Raw genomic sequence first — 21,672 nt, 5'->3', positions numbered from 1 at the left:
GCCTTAGTTGCTAATGCTCCTATAAACCAAATAACAATAACAACAATAATAACTGTAATATAACATTAGAGTTCGTTTTTTTAATCCCCAGCCTTTCCTTGTGACCCTGGTCACCAGTCCTAAGTATCGTCTTATTTTTGTCCTTATGTATTTTAGATGGGGTTGGAAGGATAGGTTATTGTCTATAATAACTTCTAACCACTTCAGTTGGTTGGCAAGTTTGATGTTCACTCCATCTATTTTGATTTGTGGTGGATGTCATACTTGGAGGGTTCCTTTAAGTAGGATAGATGATGACTAGGTGTAAGGTGTAAGGTGTATTTAGTGTCAGACGGCACCAGGGGTTTCCCCCATCTCCGCGTAGTTTTCATTGTGGGTGTACCAGTTCACTGGAAATGCCAGAGATTTAAAAGTGTATGGATATTGTATATGTGTAGTGCCGTGTACCGTTGTTCATCTGGTCGTTTAGCCGCTGGACCCCTGCTGAGGCCCAACGTTGCCCCACCTTTGCCCCGTGGAGGCAGACCAGGAACCCAGTAGGCTTAAGTTACTCTGGCAGGTCCTGCCACCTAATTTCCTGAGATTTCAGTGGCTAGGACCGAAAAAAAAAAAAAAAAAAATTTTTTTTTTTATTGTATTTTGATTGCATGCATATATGCGTACACACATGCACATATGTACATCATACATGTGCCAACGTCAATCGTGGGGTTGACGTCACTTGAGTTGGGTGCATATATGCGTGCATACACATACCAACGTCAATCGTGGGGTTGACGTCGCTTGAGTTGGGCCAGAACGGTGGTGAAGATATTTTGGATGTATTTAAATTTAGGTGTGTGGGGCTTCGCTAGCGTGAAGATAGAGAGAGAGGGGGGGAGGCTGAAGACTGGGGGGAGAAAGACAGAAGTATGGAGCCAATAGGGAAGACAGCCCCAAGTTTCAGTGAGGCATGCCCATGCCCCACCAGAGTAGAAATGAGGGGGGGGAGACGAGAGAATCGTCTCCCCGGGGGAGTAGGGTTTAAAGGTGGGGTGCCCTCTTCAGGCTGCCGTGAGGCTTTGGGAGCTAGGGTGCCCTCTTCAGGCTGCCGTGAGGCTTTGGGAGCTAGGCTGCAGTTTGTTGTTTGTTGTCTCTATCTTGTCCACTTGATTCAGATTGGGACACTCATGAGGCAATCCTGTCTTTTTTTTTTTTTCCCGTTGATTCTCTTTTCTTCTTCTTTTTCCCTTCTTCTTTTCTTTATTCCTTTCTTTTCCATTCATTTTCTTTTCTTCCACAGTTTTCTTTTCCAGGAGTTGTCTCTGTCTTATGCGATTTATGTTACTGTGCTATCAGTCTCGGTGTATGGCAATTAACACCCTTCTCCTTGTGAAGAGGTCCTGTGCATACTGGGAGAGCGCGCGGTACTCCTCTTCCGTGTCAATGAAATGATGTTCAAGTCCTTTGGGGAGGTAATGGATTTTCGTGATGAGGGTGCATCTGAGGTCTTCGTATTGTGGGCAGTCGTAAAGCAGGTGGTCCCAGCTTTCGACCTCCCCGCACGTGCAATTTGGGTCATCGACGAGGCAAAAGCTGAACAGTTTCCGGTTGAAGGGTCCATGTCCTGTGAGTAACGAGGTCAGGTGCAAGCCCGGTTGCCTTGGGTATATTTTGTTCAGTTCTGGAAAAAATTTACGAGTGATCTCGCCCTTTGTCGTCTCTGTCCATCTTTGTTGCCACTCCTGAAGGAGGTATGTCTGTAGCCGTGCTCTTTCCGTTTTTTGACTGCTTGCTGGGTTGATTGTGAAGTCCTGATGATTTGCGGCCACTCCCTTTGAGTGCAGGTAGAGCAGTCCTGCTTTCACAGCTTCTAAATCGCTCCAGCAAGCACCTGCAGTGCAGGTGTGCTTACCGTGCGGCAAGCTCGTGTAGTTGTCAATAGGATGGTCCTATGTGTCATATCCAGGATTTTCTTGTTGGTTACCAGTGATGTTTTGGTGTACCATACTGCAGCTGCGTAGATTATTGCTGGGATGAAGGTTGACTTATAATATAGCATTAGGGTTCGTTTTTTCAGTCCCCAATCCTTCCTCGTAATCCTAGCCACTAGGGCTGAGTATCTTCTTATTTTCATTCTTATGTGTTTCAGGTGAGGTATGAAGGATAGGTTATTATCTAAGATAACTCCTAAGTACTTCATTTGCTTGGTGAGTTTGATGATGATGACTAGGTATGGAATGTGGCTGCATGGAAATTATTCAGTGGTTTGCAGAGTCTAAAGAGGGTCACTTTTTCACTGAAGATGATTCTCACTCTGGCCACTCTTCAACTTCAGTTTCAATGCCTGAAACTGGCATTTCTTATGGGACATGTCAATCAATTTTAACACAAGATTTGGGAATGTGACACTTTGCATCCTTGCTGAAGATCACAGAGAGCAACAAGTTTTGATATGTCAGGATCTTCATCAACATGCTGCTGACCTGCACTTTGTTTCTTTCACCATTACTGATACTGAGCTGTATGGCACTGACCCAAAAACAAAGGCCCAGTTTTCTCAAAGGAAGATGCAGTGCTTCCCCAATGCCCAAAAAGCCACTCTCCCTCTTGATCAAATGTGGAGATCATGCTTATCATATTTTTTGGAACTTGTCCCACATGGTCAAACAGTAAGCGAGGGATGTTACAAAACAGTTCTATGGCAACTGAGCAATGCTCTAGAGAAAATATCCGAAAAGTGGACTTCAGAGAAATGGCACTTGCATCACAGAAATAAACCTGCACACTTGGCACTTTTCATTCAAGAATTTCATGTGAAACACTCCATCACAGTGGTTCATTCACCATACTCATGTTTGGATTTAGCTGCTGTGTCTCCCACTTCAAGCTTAAAGCCCACTTGAAAGGTCACAGATTTGTAACATCTGAGGAAACTATTCAGAATGTGACAGGAACTATTAGCAATTCCAAAAAAAGCCTAGTATAAATGCCTCCAGAAGGATAAAACACTAGAATCATTGCATATAGTATCAAGGGGTCTATTTCAAAGGAAATAAATCCAAATAGCTGAATATTTCATCATTTCAAAAATATTAATGCAGTCAATTTTTTTTTTTTTCATCCTGAATCACTTTTAACTCCTCTGTTTCCCCCATGTCTATACATTATTCCTTAGTTTCTGTTATTCAGGTGCAAGATTTTACATTTAATATGATTAAACCTTAGTTGTCATTTTCAGACCATATTCATATTTGTACCCAGTCATTTTGAAAAGCATGGCCTTCTTCTCAATGTGCACCTTCACACTCACAGAACTAACTTTTCCTTTTGCACATGTATCCCTTCTATTTCTGTTTTCTGAAACAACCTTCTTTTGTGTAAATTTTAAGAAAACTTAATCTAGAAAAATTCAAGTCTAATGTTAACAAGTATCTTTCATCTTCTCAGCCTTAAACCTGTGCATGGCACTATGTACTAGAGGTTCAAATACCTTCTGTGTCTGGAGTTTTAGTTAAAAAAAAAAAAAAAAGAAGGGATTTTGCTTCCACAAAGATAATTACAATCATCTTAAGACATTTCTTGAGTTCTTTTCAATTGGACTAACTAATATTGATAACAAATGTACATAGGAAGTGTTTAGAGAAGTGATCATAGTAGTAGCCACTAATTATTTTTATACTGAATAAGAGATATTGTTAAAGATAGTTCAATACCTTTCATGAGTTTAGTTGCAGAGCTAAAAAAATGCATGGAATGATATGTTTTTGATCTAATAAGTTATCAGAACTTACAGTAAGAACAAATTATCAAGTGACTAAGGAGGTTAAGTATGCTAAGACAATTTATAGTTATGCAACTGATATAAATTGCGTAACTACTGATGGCCATGAACAGGCTGCTGACAAACTGATAAATATTCTGCACCTACATTCACATATGAAGTTTTTCGAGACAGAGAAACCAGAAGTCTATTTAACATGACTGGATATCACGATTATCATAATAATCTGTCACGATTATCACGATTTTATCAGACAGATAATCACGATTATCTGTCTGATAAAAGTGAACAAGCTGGTTGAATCTGTCGAATTATTTTAAAAGAAGCAGGCCAGGGATGTGTGCTTGAGGGTTCCTGGGATGCAACAGAAGAGACAGATATACTAAAAGAAGCAGAAAAGGAGGCAATCACACTTTTTACTATAATAATGAGAGAATCCTTGTATCTAGGAGAAGTACCTTTAGGCTTAAGATGAAAAAATGTATGAAGTTGATTCAAAGGGTGATGTGAGTAATTACAGACTAGTAAGGTCAACTTCTGCGCCAGAAAAAAAATAATGGAGCTAATAGTTAAAGAAGTACTATAAGACAACCTGGATATGAATGGAACTATATAGCAATAACAGCATGGAGTTATTAAGAGAAGATCATGCCTAACCAATCTGATAGGCTATTATGAAGTTATTACAAAGCAACTGGATGGAAAGAATAACTCTGACCTAATAATATTCTTAGATTTCAGTAAACCTCTAAATGTTGTTCCACATGAATGACTATTATATGAATTGAAGCAATGTGACATTAGGGTATAAGTTTCTAAATGGATAGGAGAAAAATTGCCATTGGTTTTCATGGACTAATGTCCAGGTGTCCCCCCGACTATTCTTAATATTTATTAATGATACCGATGTGGGTATATCAAGTTTTACATCTAAGTTTATTGATGATGTTACAGCAGGCATGGTGGTTAATGAAATTAATTAAGCAACTTTAAATCTAGATAAACTAGGCATTTGGGCTGAAAAATAACAACTGGAGTTTATCACAAATAAATGGATTTTGGGTTGCAGTAATCTCAGACTAACATACCAATTGAGTTGATTTGATTGATTTGGTAGTTGTTGGCGCATCGGCTTCTGTGGCCATATTGCACCTCCCAAGGTTTTTGCAGTACTTTGATCCAAGCCCGAGGCGGGAATCGAACCCGCGACCTTTGGGTTGCCGGGCAGGTACTTTACCCACTCGGCTAGCCCGGTCGGCCACCAATTGAGTAGTAATAGTAAACTCAAAGTGGCTGATAAAGAAAAAGATCTAGAGGTAATTGTGAAACCTAACAAAATTGTCAGACTGTACAATTAATTCCTCCCAAGCTTTTCTAGCAGCTTGGGAGGAGGTTCTGTCAATGGCTACAGGCAATTTTTGAGAAGAGACAAAGAGGTTATTATTCCACTGAATAAAGAAATGGTTAGACCATATCGAGAATACTGCATACAAATGTGAAAACCACTGTAGGATTGACATAGAGATGTTGGAAGCACAGCAAGATTAAATGGGGACAACGAATTCTTACCAAGAACGGTAGTTCTGTAATTTGTAATTTCTGGAAACTAGACATCTGTGGTGACCTAACTGAAGTGTTCAAGGGCTTAAAAAGGAACACTAATTGCTCAAAGCATGTGAATAAAGGAGGCCCTTTTAACTAAGTGTGAAAGGTATCAATAAACTGAAAGGTATCAATAATTATTCAAATCTGATGTATCATGGATTTCATGAGTGTTCCACTTCTTCAAAGATGAACATATATGTACACAGTTAGTCAAAATGTTGTTGACAACTTTGAGAGTTTATGTTAAATATACCACACACATTTCTGTGACAAAAATGCTATCAAATTAAAGTATAAATGAAATTTGTGTTTGTCACAACAGAGATGCCACAAAATGTGATGCCATCTCTGATGCAGACATCACAGATGTCTGTGCCAGATAGCACTGCAGTCAAAATGGTGTCACCTATGAAGAATTCATTTTGTGTTTCCTCTGTTATCATGAAACAAAATCAAGTGAATCAGTGGAGTGATCATTCCAAACTAAATTTCACAGAAATCCACCAACTCAAGACTCCATCACTGAATGGTGTAGACGGTTTGTGGAGTGTCGGAAAATGGAAAAAGCATAGGTTGTCCCAGCATAGATGATGCAACTGCAGAATGTGCAGCAGGCTTATCTCAGGAGTTCCCACAAATCAACTAACAAGGCCAGTAAAGAGCTTGGAATTCCACAGAAAAGTGTATGGCATATTCTCAAAAAGTGACTCTCCATGCATCCTTACAAAATTCATTTGTTACAAACCCTAAAAAATACATGACAAAGTTTCTATGTATGAATTTTGTTGTAGCATCCAAGAACTGTGTGATACTGTCGAAAATTTCAGAGACAGATTAGTGTTTATGGGTGAAGCCATGTTCCACACCAATGGAAAAGTGAATCAACACAACATTCATACCTGGGGGTATGAGAATCCACATGAAACTGTCAAACATGAACAGGAAGTCCAAAAGTAAAAATTTTTCTGTGCAATGTCCATGAAAAAGATTTATGGGCCCCTTCTTTTTCGCCAAAGACAGAACACCGTGAATGGCATTTCCTACCTTGACATGCTGTTTGAGTGGTTTTTGCTGCAGCTGACACAAGATGAAAACAACTTCATTTTGCAGCAGAATGGGCTCTGCCACATTTCCATAGGGAGCTGCGAAAGTTTCTGAATGACAATTATCCCGTCGATGAATTGGCTATGCTTGCTGTAATAGCAAACCTTTACTTCATTGGCTACCGAGATCACTGCATTTCACTTCCTTAGATTTTTATATGTGGGGTTTTGTGAAAGATTGTGTTTGTGCTCCCTTAACTGTCCCTTTGCAAGGATGTATCACTGCAGCTATCATTCAGATCAACAACAATACACTGGAGAAAGTGTGGCATGAATTTTATTACCACATTGACATGTGCAGGGTCACATGTGGAGCCCATATTGAAGGACTGTAAGGGTTTGGGTTTTAGTCAATCCACTGCAGGATGGAAGCCTCCTCAACAATTCATGCTGAGGGAAAAATGGACCATAATCTGCCACGCTGGTCCAGTGCGGGTTGGCAGATCAACCGTATTCAGCAGTCAGGGACTTGAACCCCGGTCTACTCAAAGAGCGTGTGCTACTGCACTCCCGCTCCTGCCCACTCGGCTACCACAAATTGGTGCCTCCGTAGCCAGGTGGGAAGGAGCAGCAGTGCGTAGCACACGCTTCTTGATTAGACCGGGGTTCAAGCCTGTCACCACCAAATACGGAGGATGCGGAAAGGTCAGGGAATGACCACCGCATATCCCGGAGAAATATGGCCTTAGTTGCTAATGCTCCTAAAAACCAAATAACAAACATAACAAGCTACCACAAAAAATTTTCAAAGTTTTAAGTGTTACTGTTGCACAACAGTGAGAGGTAGCTCTCTGAAACTTGGTATACCTAGTTAACTTTTGGCAGAGAATGCAAAACTTTTGGTGCCCAGGTTCAAAAACCTTCACATTTTTTGCAATGCAGTCTAAAACTGGCACCAAAAATTTGTTGTGGCAAATTTAAGCAAGATTTTTGAAAGTCATAACTTTGAAATAAAAACCTTTGGTATCTTCTTCTTTGGACATTCCACTTACCAACTGCATGAATTCAGCCAAACTAAATATCAGCTCTTATATTTGTTTTCTGACTCAGATATTTTCCTTCAAAATTTGAAAGTCAAATTTGGCCTATCTTAAGGAACAAATATCTTAATGTGGGACACCTTCAATTCTCTCGTTTTTGCCACCACTAGAAAGAGAAGAGTTTCGGCTACAAGGATTATGGTTTATCTGTTTTGTGTCTTTGCACTTAAGGCCTTAAAATTAAGCCTAAACATCAAGTAGTTTTATGTGCCATATTGTTATTTTGTGAGATCTTTTTTGTTGCAGAACACTTCCTTAATCCTGCCGAATGTTTAGAATAATCTAGAAACAGAGTATACCATAGAATTATAGATTATTCTAGAATTAAAGAATATTCTACAGTTCTGGAATATTCTAGAATTCCAAAAAAAAAAAAAAAAACCCTTATGAACATTCTAGAACATTTTAGAACTCTGGAATATTCTAGAATCGTACAAAAAAGTATAAATAGCTGATATTTGAACCATGCTGTTATTAATGTGTTTTATTGTCATGATGAACAGTTTTTTATTTTGCTCCTCTATTTTTTATTGTTTGACTGTAATAAGTTAATTAAGTTTTCATTGCTTGCAGAAACGTCAACTTATTAGTCAGAATGAAAGCCATGGAATCAGAAGATTTTGCTGGAGATAAGCTGGACTCATGCACCATCAGTCATACGGATAATTCTAAATGTCATGTGCTATCCTATACATGCAATACTGGGTTAAAATTATTTAAAGAATTTTAATTTGAAGGACAACAGCTGATAGGTTGACGTTGTGGATTAAAACTGGGTGAAGAAGACACAATTTGTCTACATCATGAAGCTTTGCTTTTGACAAAATTTGAATTTCTGCAGCGTTGATGTTGCAATCCTTTCCAGAAGAAAAATTATATGGTGAAAAAAAGTTTACAACCAATTGATTTGTCAATGGCAGACTACCTGAAATAAAGACCTAACAAAGGTAGACATAAAACAGGCCAGAAGCTGTGCCCATCATGCTAAAAAGAGTCTAACAGCCGAAAAGCAGCAACAGGAAAATCAACTTTATCTCAATCAGACCATGATGACAAAATACATGAACACAAGTTTGATGGCTATTGGTATTTCTCCTCTGAAATTTCAGCAAATGGTTAAGAGAGACTCACAAGGCTATGCCAAAAGGAAGGCAAGTCAAGTACAAGATGTAATTGCATCAATTGGTGGCTTGGATCCAAATGACATCATGGAGCAAAGTGCAAGTCATCAGTGTGGAAATTGCTTAGATTACAATGATCTGCTGAAAGAATTGAAAGAAAAGTTGATGTATCAAGTCATTCAGAAATACTTCAAATATTAACACTAGCTCCAGTTAGTTGGTCCATAAAGAAAACAATGGAAGAGTTCAGTGTCTCAGAAAGAATGGTCAAGAAAGCTAGAAGCAGAAGAAGGAATCGTGGCCATACCTGGAAAAAAGCAAGGAAAAAAGCTTTCTGGGCAATTAAAGCAAAAGGTGATGGAATTTTTTGAAGATGATGAATTTAGTCGGATATGCCCTGGAAATAAAAATTACATTTCCATTAGAAATGCAGATGAAATGCAAATGCAAAAGCGACTTGAAGGAAATATTTATAACTTATCGAGATAGAAATGGATCTGACATCTGATTTTCTAAATTTTGTGAACTTCGACCCAAGTTGTGTTAATAGTTGGTCCACCTGGAACACATTCTGTATGTATATGCACAATCCATCAAAATATCAAGTTAATGTTAGCAGCAGGTCCTGTTGAATGTGATTACAAGGTGCTCGTTGGTAAAACAGTCTATGATTTGAAGTCAAAAGATTGTATTCTTCAACTGTGTGAAAAATGTCCAGGAATAGATGAATTAAAAAAAGTTTCTAGAGAATATTTTTGAAAACAATGAACCAGAAGATATTATTGAATTCAAGCAATGGATACACACTGACAGAGATACACTGGACACAAAGCAATTAACAACAGATTTTATTGCGGAGGTGAGTACAAAGATATTTAACCTTTCCTGTCATCACTACATTACTAAACATCAAAGATACCATTTGAAGGCAACAAAATAAAGCCTAATGACAGGAGAATTGGTCATCTTGATAGATTTTGCAGAAAATTATTCATTTGTTGTGTAAGATGCTGTTCAAGGGTTCCACTGGGAGAATAGTCAGGCTACATTGCATCCATTTGTCATTTATTACAAGGATGTTGAACTTCAGAATATAAATTTCTGCATAATGAGTGACTGCCTTCGACAAGACACAATTGCAGTGCATGTTTTCCTAACCAACTTAATTGAATATTTGAAGAGTTTCATGACAGAAATCAGGCACATTTACTACTTCAGTGATGGTTCTGCAGCTCAATACAAGAATTTCAAGAATTTTATTAACTTGTGTCATCATCAGATGGATTTTGATATCAGTGCCGAATGGAATTTCTTTGGCACTAGCCATGGCAAGTCACCATGTGATGGAATTGATGAAACAATAAAACGATTGGCAGCACATGCAAGTCTCCAATGCCCAATTGAAAACCAAATCCTGACACCAAGAAACATGTTTGAATTTTGTGACAAGCATGTGACTGGAATAAAATTCAGTTTTGTTTCTAAAGAGGAAAGTGAGCAAGTAAGGCCATTTCAAGAAATAAGATTCACAGATGGTCATACTATTGCTGGAACAAGAGAAAATCATCACTTCATTCCTATTGATGCAAGACAGATTCGTGTTTACAGAGTATCAAATGACACACCATCATCATTTGTAGCTGATGTGGATCAGACTAGTGAAACCAATATTCAATATGTGCCAATTGTTAATTTACAATCTGGTCAATACATTGCCTGTACTTAAGATAATAATTGGTGGATTGTAAATATTTGCGAAATTTCATTTGAAGAACATGATAGATTGGTAAATTTCATGCATCCTCATGGAGCAGCTCACTCATTTCACTGGCCTGCTGGATTCCTGAACAACAAATTATTGCCAATCTTCCAGTTCCAAAAACAACAACAATGGGAGAACAATATAGCTTTCCCGAAGTAAGACAAAATTCAGTATATTGAATTATGCAAAGCCATTAGAAAGAGACTCAGAGAGAACATTAGAAGATTTTACACAAGAAAAGTAGAACAAGCTTTAAGGGAAAACAAAGGACTTAAATCAGTAGCCAGAAAGACAAATGATACTGAAACTGAAGAATAGTGATGGTGTACTTATAAATAGCAGAAGACTACTTAAAAGAATTATATAATGAGTGAGGGAATGATGCCAGTAGTGGGGAAGATGGATCACAAATTAGTTTGTTTATTTTGTTTTGTTTTTTATTTGGTTTTTAGGAGCATTAGCAACTAAGGCCATATTGCTCCGGGATATGCGGTAGTCATACCCTGACCTTTCCGCATCCTCTGTATTTGGTGGTGACGGGCTCGAACCCCGGTCTAATCAAGAAGCATGTGTTATGCACTGCTGCTCCTTCCCACCTGGCTATGGAGGCGCCGATACACAAATTAGTAACACATACGATATACCAGATATCCTTCCTGATGAAGTAGAACATGCATTGAAGAAAATGAAGAATCAGAAAGCCCTGAGTGAAGATAAAGTTATTGTAAATTGTTAAAATTGGGAGGAAGAGACATGATACAGAAACTGGCAAGACTCTTCACAAAATACATTATGAAAGGCGTGATGCCTAAGGGGTGGAATAATGCAAATATTGTTTTGCTGCATAAGAAAGGAGATAAATCAGAAATTGGAAATTATAGACCAATTAGATTGTTGTCCCACATCTACAAGTTGTTCACAAAGGTTATTACTAACAGATTAGAAAGAATACTTGATGAGAATCAACCGAAAGAGCAAGCTGGCTTTAGGACAGGATTCTCAACTATGGATCACTTTCACGTAATATCGCAACTAATAGAGAAAGAAAATAAATATATAAAACACTGTTATGCCTGGCATTTGTGGATTATGAAAAGGCATTTGATTCCATACAGCATAAGGCAATGTTTTGGGCACTGGAAAGACAAGGCATACATAACCCATACATTATGTTATTGAAGAAAATATATCAGAATGCTACCTCCTTTATTACATTAGACCAGACATTGCCAAACTTTCTCTGTTCACGGTGCTCTTAATGTCTCAGTAATTTTTTCATGGAGCCCCCTAGTGTCTCAGTAATTTTTTCCCGGCACCTCTAGGCCAAAAGAAATACCTAATAGTTCCATTTATTAAGCAGTTAGGTTCAAACAACTTAATAAGTGAGGTAGAAACTGTGAACTATCTACAGCTAGTAGTTCGTGCAGTGTCCAACATATGCAGTATCCCTGTGTTTTCATTGAAAATTTAAAATATCCCGCAGCACCCCTGTGAGTTTGCTGCAGCATCCTGGGGTGCCATGGTGCACAGGTTGGGAACCGCTGGACTAGACAAAGATAGTAGCAAATTTAAAATCGAGAAAGGAGTTTGACAAGGAGACACTATCTCTGAAGTTGTTTATGGCTGCCCTTGAGAAAGCTTTGAGAAGATTAGACTGGTCGCAGAAAGGAGTCGATGTGAATGGAGAGTATCTAAACCATTTACGATTTGCAGATGGCATTGTGATCATAGGCAACGATCCTAAAGAATTAGAGGAAAAAATTAATTAATTAGTTATGCCGAGCTAGTAATGATTTCTGGCTAAAACAAAAGTAATGATGAACAAGCATGCCACAGAAATGGATATAATAATTGAAGGAGTATAAATTGAAAAGGTGGATTCATATACTTATCTTGGACAAGTCATTAGCTATAATAATGATAAATGGCTGGAAGTCAAGAGAAGGATAAATTTTGGATGGATAGCATTCAGGAAATATAGTCACATGCTGAAGAGCAATATTCCAATTTGTCTGAAACGCAAAATAATGAACGAATGTACACTCCTTTTCTGAATGTATATTTGATCTAAAGAATTTCGAGAACATATTACTATTGATAGTAGCATTATGAAAACTTATGTTGTTTGTTATTTGGTTTTTAGGAGCATTAGCAACTAAGGCCATATTGCACGGGGATATGCGGTGGTCATTCCCTGACCTTTCCACATTCTCTGTATTTGGTGGTGGTGACGGGCTCGAATCCCGGTCTAATCAAGAAGCGTGTGCTACGCACTGCTGCTCCTTCCCACCTGGCTACGGAGGCACCTGTAAACTTATGTAAACTCTAGAGGAAAAGAGATGAATCAGATTGGACCACTTAACATAGATGAGTTGACTATTGATGATCATGCTCAGGTAGCTGATAAACTGAATGAGTATTCTGCATCTACATTCACACACGAGGAGTCATTCAATAAGGGGAGTGTCAGACGTTTATCAAACACTAACAGGGAGCTAAGTGATTTTGTAATAACTGAGAGCAAAGTGGAGGAGAAATTGTTAAAGTAAACATAAGGAAGGCACCTGGGGTGGACGGGATTTATCCTTTGCTGCCTATTAAAGGAGGCAGCAAAGGAAGTAAGCAAACCCATAGTCATGATTATGAGAGCTTCCTTGGACTTAGGGGAAGTCCCCATGAACTGGAGGTGTGCAAATGTATCGCCAATTCACAAAGGGGGTTCAAAAGGTGACACAAGTAACTACAGACCTGTTAGTTTAATTTGTGTTCCGGAGAAAATAATAGAATCACTGGTTAAAGAAGTATTGCAGGATCATCTAGACAAGACTGCAGTAATAGTTAAGACACAGCATGGGTTTGTTAAAGGGAGGTCTTGTCTGACCAATTTGATTGGATACTATGATGTGGTCACAAAGGAACTGAATGCCAAAAATAATTTTGATATCATATACTTGGATTTCAGGAAAGTTTTTGATACTGTTGCACATGGAAGACTGCTGTACAAACTGGAGATGTATGACATTTAGGGTAAGTTGCTACAATGGATAAAGGAATGGTTGAGTGGGAGATGACAGAAAGTGGTAATCAATGGACACTGCTCTTCATGGACAAATGTTGTTAGGAGAGTAGCCCAGGGTTCGGTGTTGGGCCCATTGTTGTTTTGTATATTTATCAATGATATTGATGAAGATATATCAAGTTTAATGTCCAAGTTTGCAGATGATACAAAGGTTGGCAGGGTGTTTACAACAGTAAAGACAGTATGCTACTCCAACTGGATCTATAAGTTGGAAAAATGGGCTGAGAAGTGGCAACAGAAGTTTAACATTGACAAATGCAAAGTACTGCATATGAGTAGCGATAACCAAAGAGAAACGTACCAACTCTGTGGTACTACACTCAGGGTAGTGGAAAGTGAAAAAGACTTGGGGTAATTGTGCAGTCAGATATGAAGTTTTCTGAGCAATGCAGACAGGCTGAGAGGGCAGGTCATGGGGTTTTGTCAATGATATATAGGAATTTTGCTACCAGGGACAGGCAGGTGATTATCCCGTTATACAAGGCAATGGTCAGGCTACACCTGGAGTACTGTGTCCAGGTCTCATTTTAGGAAGGATGTAGAGTTGCTAGAACGAGTAAAAAGAAGGGAAACAAGATTGATGAGGGGAACAAAGGGGTGGTCTTACCAAGAAAGGCTTAAGTTCCACAAATTGAAGCGCCTGGGCAGTAGGCACCTGCAAGGTGATATGATTGTGGTGTATAAGGATTTTGATACTGTTGCACATGGAAGACTGCTGTACAAACTGGAGATGTATGACATTAAGGGTAAGTTGCTATAATTGATAAAGGGATGGTTGAGTGGGAGACAACAGAGAGTGGTAATCAATGGACACTGCTCTTTGTGGACAAATGTTGTTAGTGGAGTAGCCCAGGGTTCGGTGTTGGGCCCATTGTTGTTTTGTATATTTATCAATGATATTGATGACGATATATAAGGTTTAAGGTCCAAGTTTGCAGATGATACAAAGGTTGGCAGGGTGTTAACAACAGTAAAGACAGTATGCTACTCCAACTGGATCTATATAAGTTGGAGCTTGAGCAAGCTGAATGCTGATGGGATTCTTCCTCTTGCTCACATTAAGAACCTGAGATGACACAGATTCAAACTGAGGAAAGACAGTTGTAGAACAGATGTGTGGAAATTTTCATTTAGCAGGCAGTTGATTGGTGGAACAGACTTCCATCTTTTGTTGTGGAAGTTGCTAGCCTAAATAAATTTAAGGATCAGCTGGACAGGCATTTGGAACCAATGGACGGGTAAAATGGAAGGTTTTTTTTTTTTTTTTTTTTTTTTGGCTGATACTGCATAAGCTTGCTTTGTTGCATCGTATGCCTCTACTAATGCTAATACTAATGAACTTCGTAAAACTGACATTGAAGGAACTTCACATGAACATTCGTAAAATCAAACAGCAGTAATCCTTTATTGCAGAGAAAGTAATCCTTTACAGTAGAAGAAAATGTTTTCTGTTTCAAATGGATGGAAAGTACTTGTAAATATGTCATCTGGAAATAATGTCAACTGGTGTGAAGACAGTAACAATAGGTGTTTTATTCTGAGTAGTCCCTTGCAGTAAAATCAAACAGGAAGTTGATAAGTTAAATAAATTTAAGGAGGAACTGGGCAAACATTTAGAGGGAATGGTTGTGTGCATTTTTTTTTTTTTTTTGGCTGATGCTACATAAACTCATATGAATTCTATATGGAGGGACCAACTGATGATGTTACCAACAGCAAATTCAAAATGAGAAGCATTCAAAGAATTAATCTTGGAAGCTACTAGGCTTTTCATACCAACAAAGAAATACTGTTTAAGATTTAGGCCTAAACGGATGTTAGATGAACTAATTAGACATGTGACAGAGAAGAAAAATGCATGGGATACATATAAATTAACATGAGACACAGAAGCCTATGATAGATATAAGCTGGTCTTTAACCAAGTTACAAAGGAGGTTAGGCAGATTACGAGAAATCTTTGGCAAAGGATGCAAAGAAAAACAACAGAGAGTTCTTTACTTATGTAAACTCTAGAAGGAAGGGGATGAATCAGATTGAACCAGTTAATATTGATGGTTCAACTGCTGATGATCCTGCTCAGGTAGCTAATAAACTAAATCAATATTTTGCATCTACATTCACACATGAGGTGTTATTCAGGGAGGGGAATGCCAGATGTGTATTCAACTCTGGCAGTAATCTAGATAATCTTGTAATAACTGAGAGTAATGTGGAGGAGAAATTGTTGAATATAAACATAAGAAAGGCACCTTGGGTGGATGGACTCTATCCAGTTATATTAAAGGCGGTGGCAAAGGAAGTAAGCAAACCCTTTGTCATAATTATGAGAGCTTCCCTGAACTCAGGGGAGGTACCCATGGACTTGAGATGTGCAAATGTGACCAGAAAGAAGGATCAAAGGGAGACACAGGTAATTACAGACCTGTTAGTTTAATTTCTGTTCCAGGGAAATTAATGGAGGCACTGGTTAAAGAAGCATTGCAGGATCAGCTAGACAAGACCAATTATAGCTCGGATATAGCATGGGTTTGTTAAGGGGAAGTCTTGTCTGACTAATTTGATTGGATACTATGATGTAGTCACAAAGGAACTGGATGCAAAGAATAACTTTGATATCATATATTTGGATCTTAGAAAGGCCTTTGATACTGTTGCACAGGGAAGACTGCTGCACAAATTGGAGAAGTTTGACATTGGAGGCAAATTGCTGCTATGGATAAAGGGATGGTTGAGTGGGAGAAGACAGAGAGTGGTAATCAATGGACACTGCTCTTCGTGGACTAATGTTATTAGTGGAGTTCCTCATGGGTCAGTGTTGGGTCCATTGTTGTTTTCTGTATTTATAAATGATATCGATGATGGTATATCAGGCTTAATGTCCAAGTTTGCAGACGATACAAAGGTTGGCAGGGTTGTTAATGACACTAATGACAGTACACTGCTGCAACAGGATCTAGAAAAGTTGAGCAGATGGGCTGAGAGGTGGCAAATGAAGTTTAACATTTACAAATGTAAAGTACTTCCTATGGGAAGCAGTAATCCCAGAGCAACGTATCAACTCTGTGGTACCACACTGTCAGTGGTAGAGAATGAAAAGGACCTGGGGGTGTGCAGGCCGATAAGAAGTTTTCTTTGCATTGCAGACGGTCTGCAAGAGTAGCTCATGGCGCCTTGTCAATGATATACAGGAATTTTTCTAGCAGGGATAAGGAGGTGATTATCCTCTTGTATAAGGCAATGGTCAGGCCATTGAGTACTACTGTTTACAGGTCTGAAGAGTACTGTTTACAGGTCTGAAGGGCTCATTTTAAGAAGGATGTAGAGCTGTTGGAACGAGTACAAAGAAAGGCAACAAGATTAGTGAATAGAACCATTCACAACAAGATTAGTGAATAGAACCATTCACAACAAGATTAGTGAATAGAACTGCAAAGGGTTGCTGTTATGAAGAAAGGCTTAAGTTTTGCAAATTACAGTGTCTGGAGACTAGGCACCTGCGAGGTGATCTGATTGAGGTGCATAAAGCCTTGAATGGTTTTAGCATGCTCAATGCTGATGGGATTCTTCCTCTTTCTGAGAATAATCATCTGAGAGGGCATAAATTCAAACTGAGGAAAGTCGGTTGTAGAATAGATATGCAGAAGTTTGCCTTTAGCCAGCAGGTGGTTAATTGCTGGAACAAACTTCCATCTGTCATTGTAGTTGATAGCTTAAATAGATTCAAGACAGAACTTGACAAACGTTTGGAGCGAGGGGATGGGTGAAATAAGGGTTTTTTTTTTTTGGCTGAAGATATATAAGCTTGCTTTCTTGCATCACATGCCACGATTACTACTACTACTACTACCTCTCGCTAGCTCACATTTTACTAAAACACATTTCTGGAGGTCACCTCCAGAAATGTGTTTTATTAAAACAATAAAAACCATTTCTAGTTGCGTTCCTGCTAGTCGAATCTGTTATAAATGGGTAGTAAACGCGATCTAATTGCATTTGCGATAATACCGACAGCTGGAATTTTGGGTTTTTATGTTATTATGGTGAAATGTGTTTCCCCTTCACTGAAATCTTTAATCATATGAAAACGTAAATACATTTTCAGAAACTTCTCTTCATTCAGTTCGGGTGATTCCAGAGTTCGACTGCCATTTCTTGTAAACATAAAGGCAAATCGTGCATAAGCGAATTCGGTTTGACATAGTTCTCCTATTTATAAATCATGTATGATTGAATTCATGTAATGTAAACACGTGTTATACGAGGACTGACAGTACTATACTGTATTTTAATTTTTTCTCAGGGTAAGTATTTTTTGTGTTACCATGTGCAACTTATTTGTTATCATATGCTTATAGCTTCGATTCTTTATACGATTTCAATTTTTTAGCATTGCTTATAAATATCACGAAACTTACCTCCTAATCCGTATGGTTAAAATATAATGAAGAAATTAAAAAATATAAAAAGATTCCCCAAGGGGGAAAAGTGCACAATTTTCCAACTGGATTGTCATACATAAAAATTAACGACTATGAAACTAAGAATGAGAAGAACCAAGAGTCCTAAATGTTGGAGTTTTGTAGTACCGTCATCAGTTGGTTCATATAATCGGGAAAGAAATTCTGAGTATTATAAAGGTTAACTCTAGCCCCCGTTGTGCATGGTTAGTACACATGCGCCCAAAATTTTACGTTTTAAGGATGTTATCCTGTGAGGTTCAGTCGGAAAATCATTCAATGGCTAAAGCTTCATGTATTAATAATAGTTTATAACTGGAATTCAGTTTTGCTAATATTATTGAACAATCTGTTTGAGTGTTATTATGTGAATGCAAATGTTGACTGAGTTCTGTGGCTGAATAATTAGCATGAAGGCTGGTTTGGTGATATAACCTCTGTTATTTGTGGTTTTAGTGGATTCAAATTTGGCAGTAATACTACCAATGTCATATGCATTAGGATACCTACAAATGCTCCGGCTTGCCTGCACAGGCCAAGTTTGTACAGTCAAACCGGAGCATGTGTATGTAAGCGCAGGCTGCCTGAATGGCCGTCTGGCCCGGTCTGTGTAAATTTGGGCTATGACAGATATTGCCATGCACAGGCCTGTAGGTCTGTGCATGCAAATGTTACAATTACTAACCTAACCTTTTTCCAATGCCGTAAACAAATTTCCTATTTGATAAAATTCTTCTATAATTATTAGCTTTACAAGTTCTGATTGTAATTGGGCCTCTGATGTCGGTAATTTCCAGATTCTGGGTTATGAGAGTGAGCAAACAGCAGGTTAGACAAAAAACCAAACACAGCGAAAGAAACAAATAATGTTTTGTTCACTGTGTTTGGTTAATGCATCTTTAATTCTTCTTCACTACCCTTAAGCTGTATGAAGAAATTTTTCTTGGCTGCCCTTAAAGATAATATTACTCCATTTGAATTGTTACAATATATTTTTAAAAACAATTTTACAGGTACTTTTCCAAATGTGGCAGTTGCACTAAGAATTTTTCTAACTTTACCAGTTTCAACTGCCTCAGGTGAACAGAGTTTTTCAAAATTAATCTTTTAATTAATTTTAATTATTTATGATCGACAATGTCTCAACGACTTTCTAATTTCGCAATAATTTCAATAGGAAATGACCTTTTGGAAAAAATAAACATAAATGAAATAAATTTGTATATCTTAAAGCAAGGAAACATAAATTTGTATAATTTTTTTAACATTATAATTTTTCTTTTACAGCAGGGCCCCCGTTATAACGCGGTCTGCTTTACGCTGATTCGCAATAACGCTGTTCATATATTATAACCCGTATCTGACTATAACGCTGTCACAGATCACTATAACGCTCTTTTACAGATTGCATTTTTGGCATATTTAATGAAATCGTTTCATTTGATGTAGTTGATAGCTTGAAAATGAATAGCAAAACAGCATTAAAACGTTTCCCATGCCGACTTGAGAAATTTTCCCACGCTCAGTGAAATTTTCTCGCACGCTAATTTAATTGCAGTACAGTGACTTGTTACGTAGTTCCAAGATCAACATTTTAAAAAAACGATCAAGTATATTGCTCGTAATATTTGCGTTATATGCATTTATCCGAAGTCTAATCGTCACTCAGTACAGTATTAGACATCGTGCGTAATGGACAGTTTACTTGAAGATTGTATCGTAATTAATGCAACCAATGCAGTTACATTTTTGAAGAGTTAATAATGGCCGATAAGAATGAAAAAGCAACATCGTCTGGGCGCAGTACGAAGACTATAAATGTAAGAAAAAGACTGAATTTGAAAATTAAATTAGACATTTTGAAGCGAATCGATTCCGGTCAAAGACAAACGGACATGCCATAATTTAGGACTTGCAAGTTTAACTGTAAGAACAATTATAAAAAAAAATAAAGAATTAATTTTAGCAGCAGGAAAGATAGCTGTTCCATTGCAAGCAACTAGGGTTAGGCTGGCTATTAGGATTGAAATGGAAAGACTTTAACTAATTTTATTGAAGATAATATCCAATGCAGAATTAAGTTAAGTTAAATATTATAAGAGAGAGAGAGAGATTAGCCAATATAATGATCTGAAGAAAACTCACCTAAAAAAAAAAAAAAAAATGTGGAACCATTTAAAACTAGTAAGAGCTGGTTGAATAGATTTAAAATCCAGGGAGAAGCCGCAAGTACAGATCAAGGAGCCGAAACTTTCAAAAAAGAACTTGTTAAAATTATTGAAGAGGGGTATTATGTATTATACTTCTCAACAAGTTTTTAACATAGATGAAGCAGGACTTTTGTGGAAATGAATGCCTAAAAGAAGTTTCATATTGAAAGAAGAAAAAAACATGCCAGGTTTCAAAGCGGGGAAGGATCAGTTGACTTTATTGTCGGGTGGTAACGCTGCGGGGGGATTTAAAATTAATACCCCTTTTAGTTTATTTGGAAGAGGCCAAAGTTCAACCCAAAATCGACACATTTTTCATGATTAAATTCATCAATTAAATTAAATCAATTAAAATCAATTAAATTCATGATTTTAATTGGAATTTTAAGTTGAATTTTGATACGTAAGTAGTTACCACATAATTATATGTAATGCAGAATATTTTATATGTACAAATATTTGAATATTAAATATTTTGACCGACATTTGTGCATCTTTTCACTACTGTTTATTATCGATTAGGAAATATTCTATGGCACCGACCGCAACTCACAAATACATATATTACCTTATGGGAATGCGGTGCTCGGTTAGCGCGGATTCACTTAGCGCTCTGTTTTTCCGGAACGAATTATCAGCGTTAAGCGGGGGTCACCTGTATTTTATTATTGTGATAGAATACAATTACAGAGATTTAGAATTTAAAGTTTATTTCCAGGATTTCAGAATGATTTTGTTATTTTTGCTTGTTGTTTCATTATATTATATGTGAGATATTTTGTAATTCTTTTCTTTTTCAATAAATGAATGCTATTTTATTTACGCCTTATTTTATTTTTTAATCCAAATATTTTGGTGCAGAAAACTTGATTTTGCTTACTGGCGGCACATAGGATCACGGTGGCCCTGTAAATACTGAACACTTGTAATATTCATTAATTATTCTGATAATAAATCATATGTTCTTTACATCATTTTTGAGTTTACTTTTAAAACAAACACCCTTCATAATATAAAAATAGGATAATACATTACTGTAAATTTTACCTTGGTCACGAAGGATACCAACAGCTTCTAAGACACGTTCAGTATAAATGCCAGGTTCATAATTATCCATCTCTGAAGAAACAACGCTACATACTCGTGCAGATCGACCTCTAATAGCCCCTGAAGTGCGGTCTAAAGTTTCATATTCACCTTCCTGCAAAGCTTGGACACATTTATTGACATCTTCCAAAATGTGACTTTCTAGAAATGAATAACATTTTAATACATTTTGTATAAAAGCAAATTATATTATATAATTTCAAATTTTAAATTAGGTTTACTTCTGATAACCAAAATATTTACATTATCCTTTTCACAAGTGAGCTTAAAAGTACTTGCTGTGTGCTGAAGAATGAAATTTTTATATTAAATTGTTCTCATTTTAGCTTGTTTGTCCAATATTAGAATGAAATTATTTCAAAAATCAAAATTAAAACATAAAAATGCAAAAAAAAAAAAAAAAAAAAAAACACTTTTATAAG

General features: G+C 37.4%; 1 protein-coding gene across 1 annotated transcript in view; it reads right to left on the bottom strand.

Moving 5' to 3' along the window:
- The window catches only part of LOC150085574 (catenin alpha-like), a 707,146-nt gene that overhangs the window by 299,756 nt on the left and 385,718 nt on the right, over positions 1-21,672 (bottom strand). Inside the window, exon 15 of the mRNA XM_090373354.1 lies at positions 21,191-21,391. Coding sequence (XP_090229480.1) covers positions 21,191-21,391 — 201 coding nt within the window. The remainder of the gene's footprint in view (positions 1-21,190; positions 21,392-21,672) is intronic.

This window comes from Mastigoproctus giganteus, chromosome 5 (assembly GCF_048544385.1).
Source record: "Mastigoproctus giganteus isolate SK-2022 chromosome 5, ASM4854438v1, whole genome shotgun sequence".
Taxonomy (NCBI): Eukaryota; Metazoa; Arthropoda; class Arachnida; order Uropygi; family Thelyphonidae; genus Mastigoproctus; species Mastigoproctus giganteus.
This window is presented reverse-complemented; position numbering and strand designations above follow the sequence as displayed.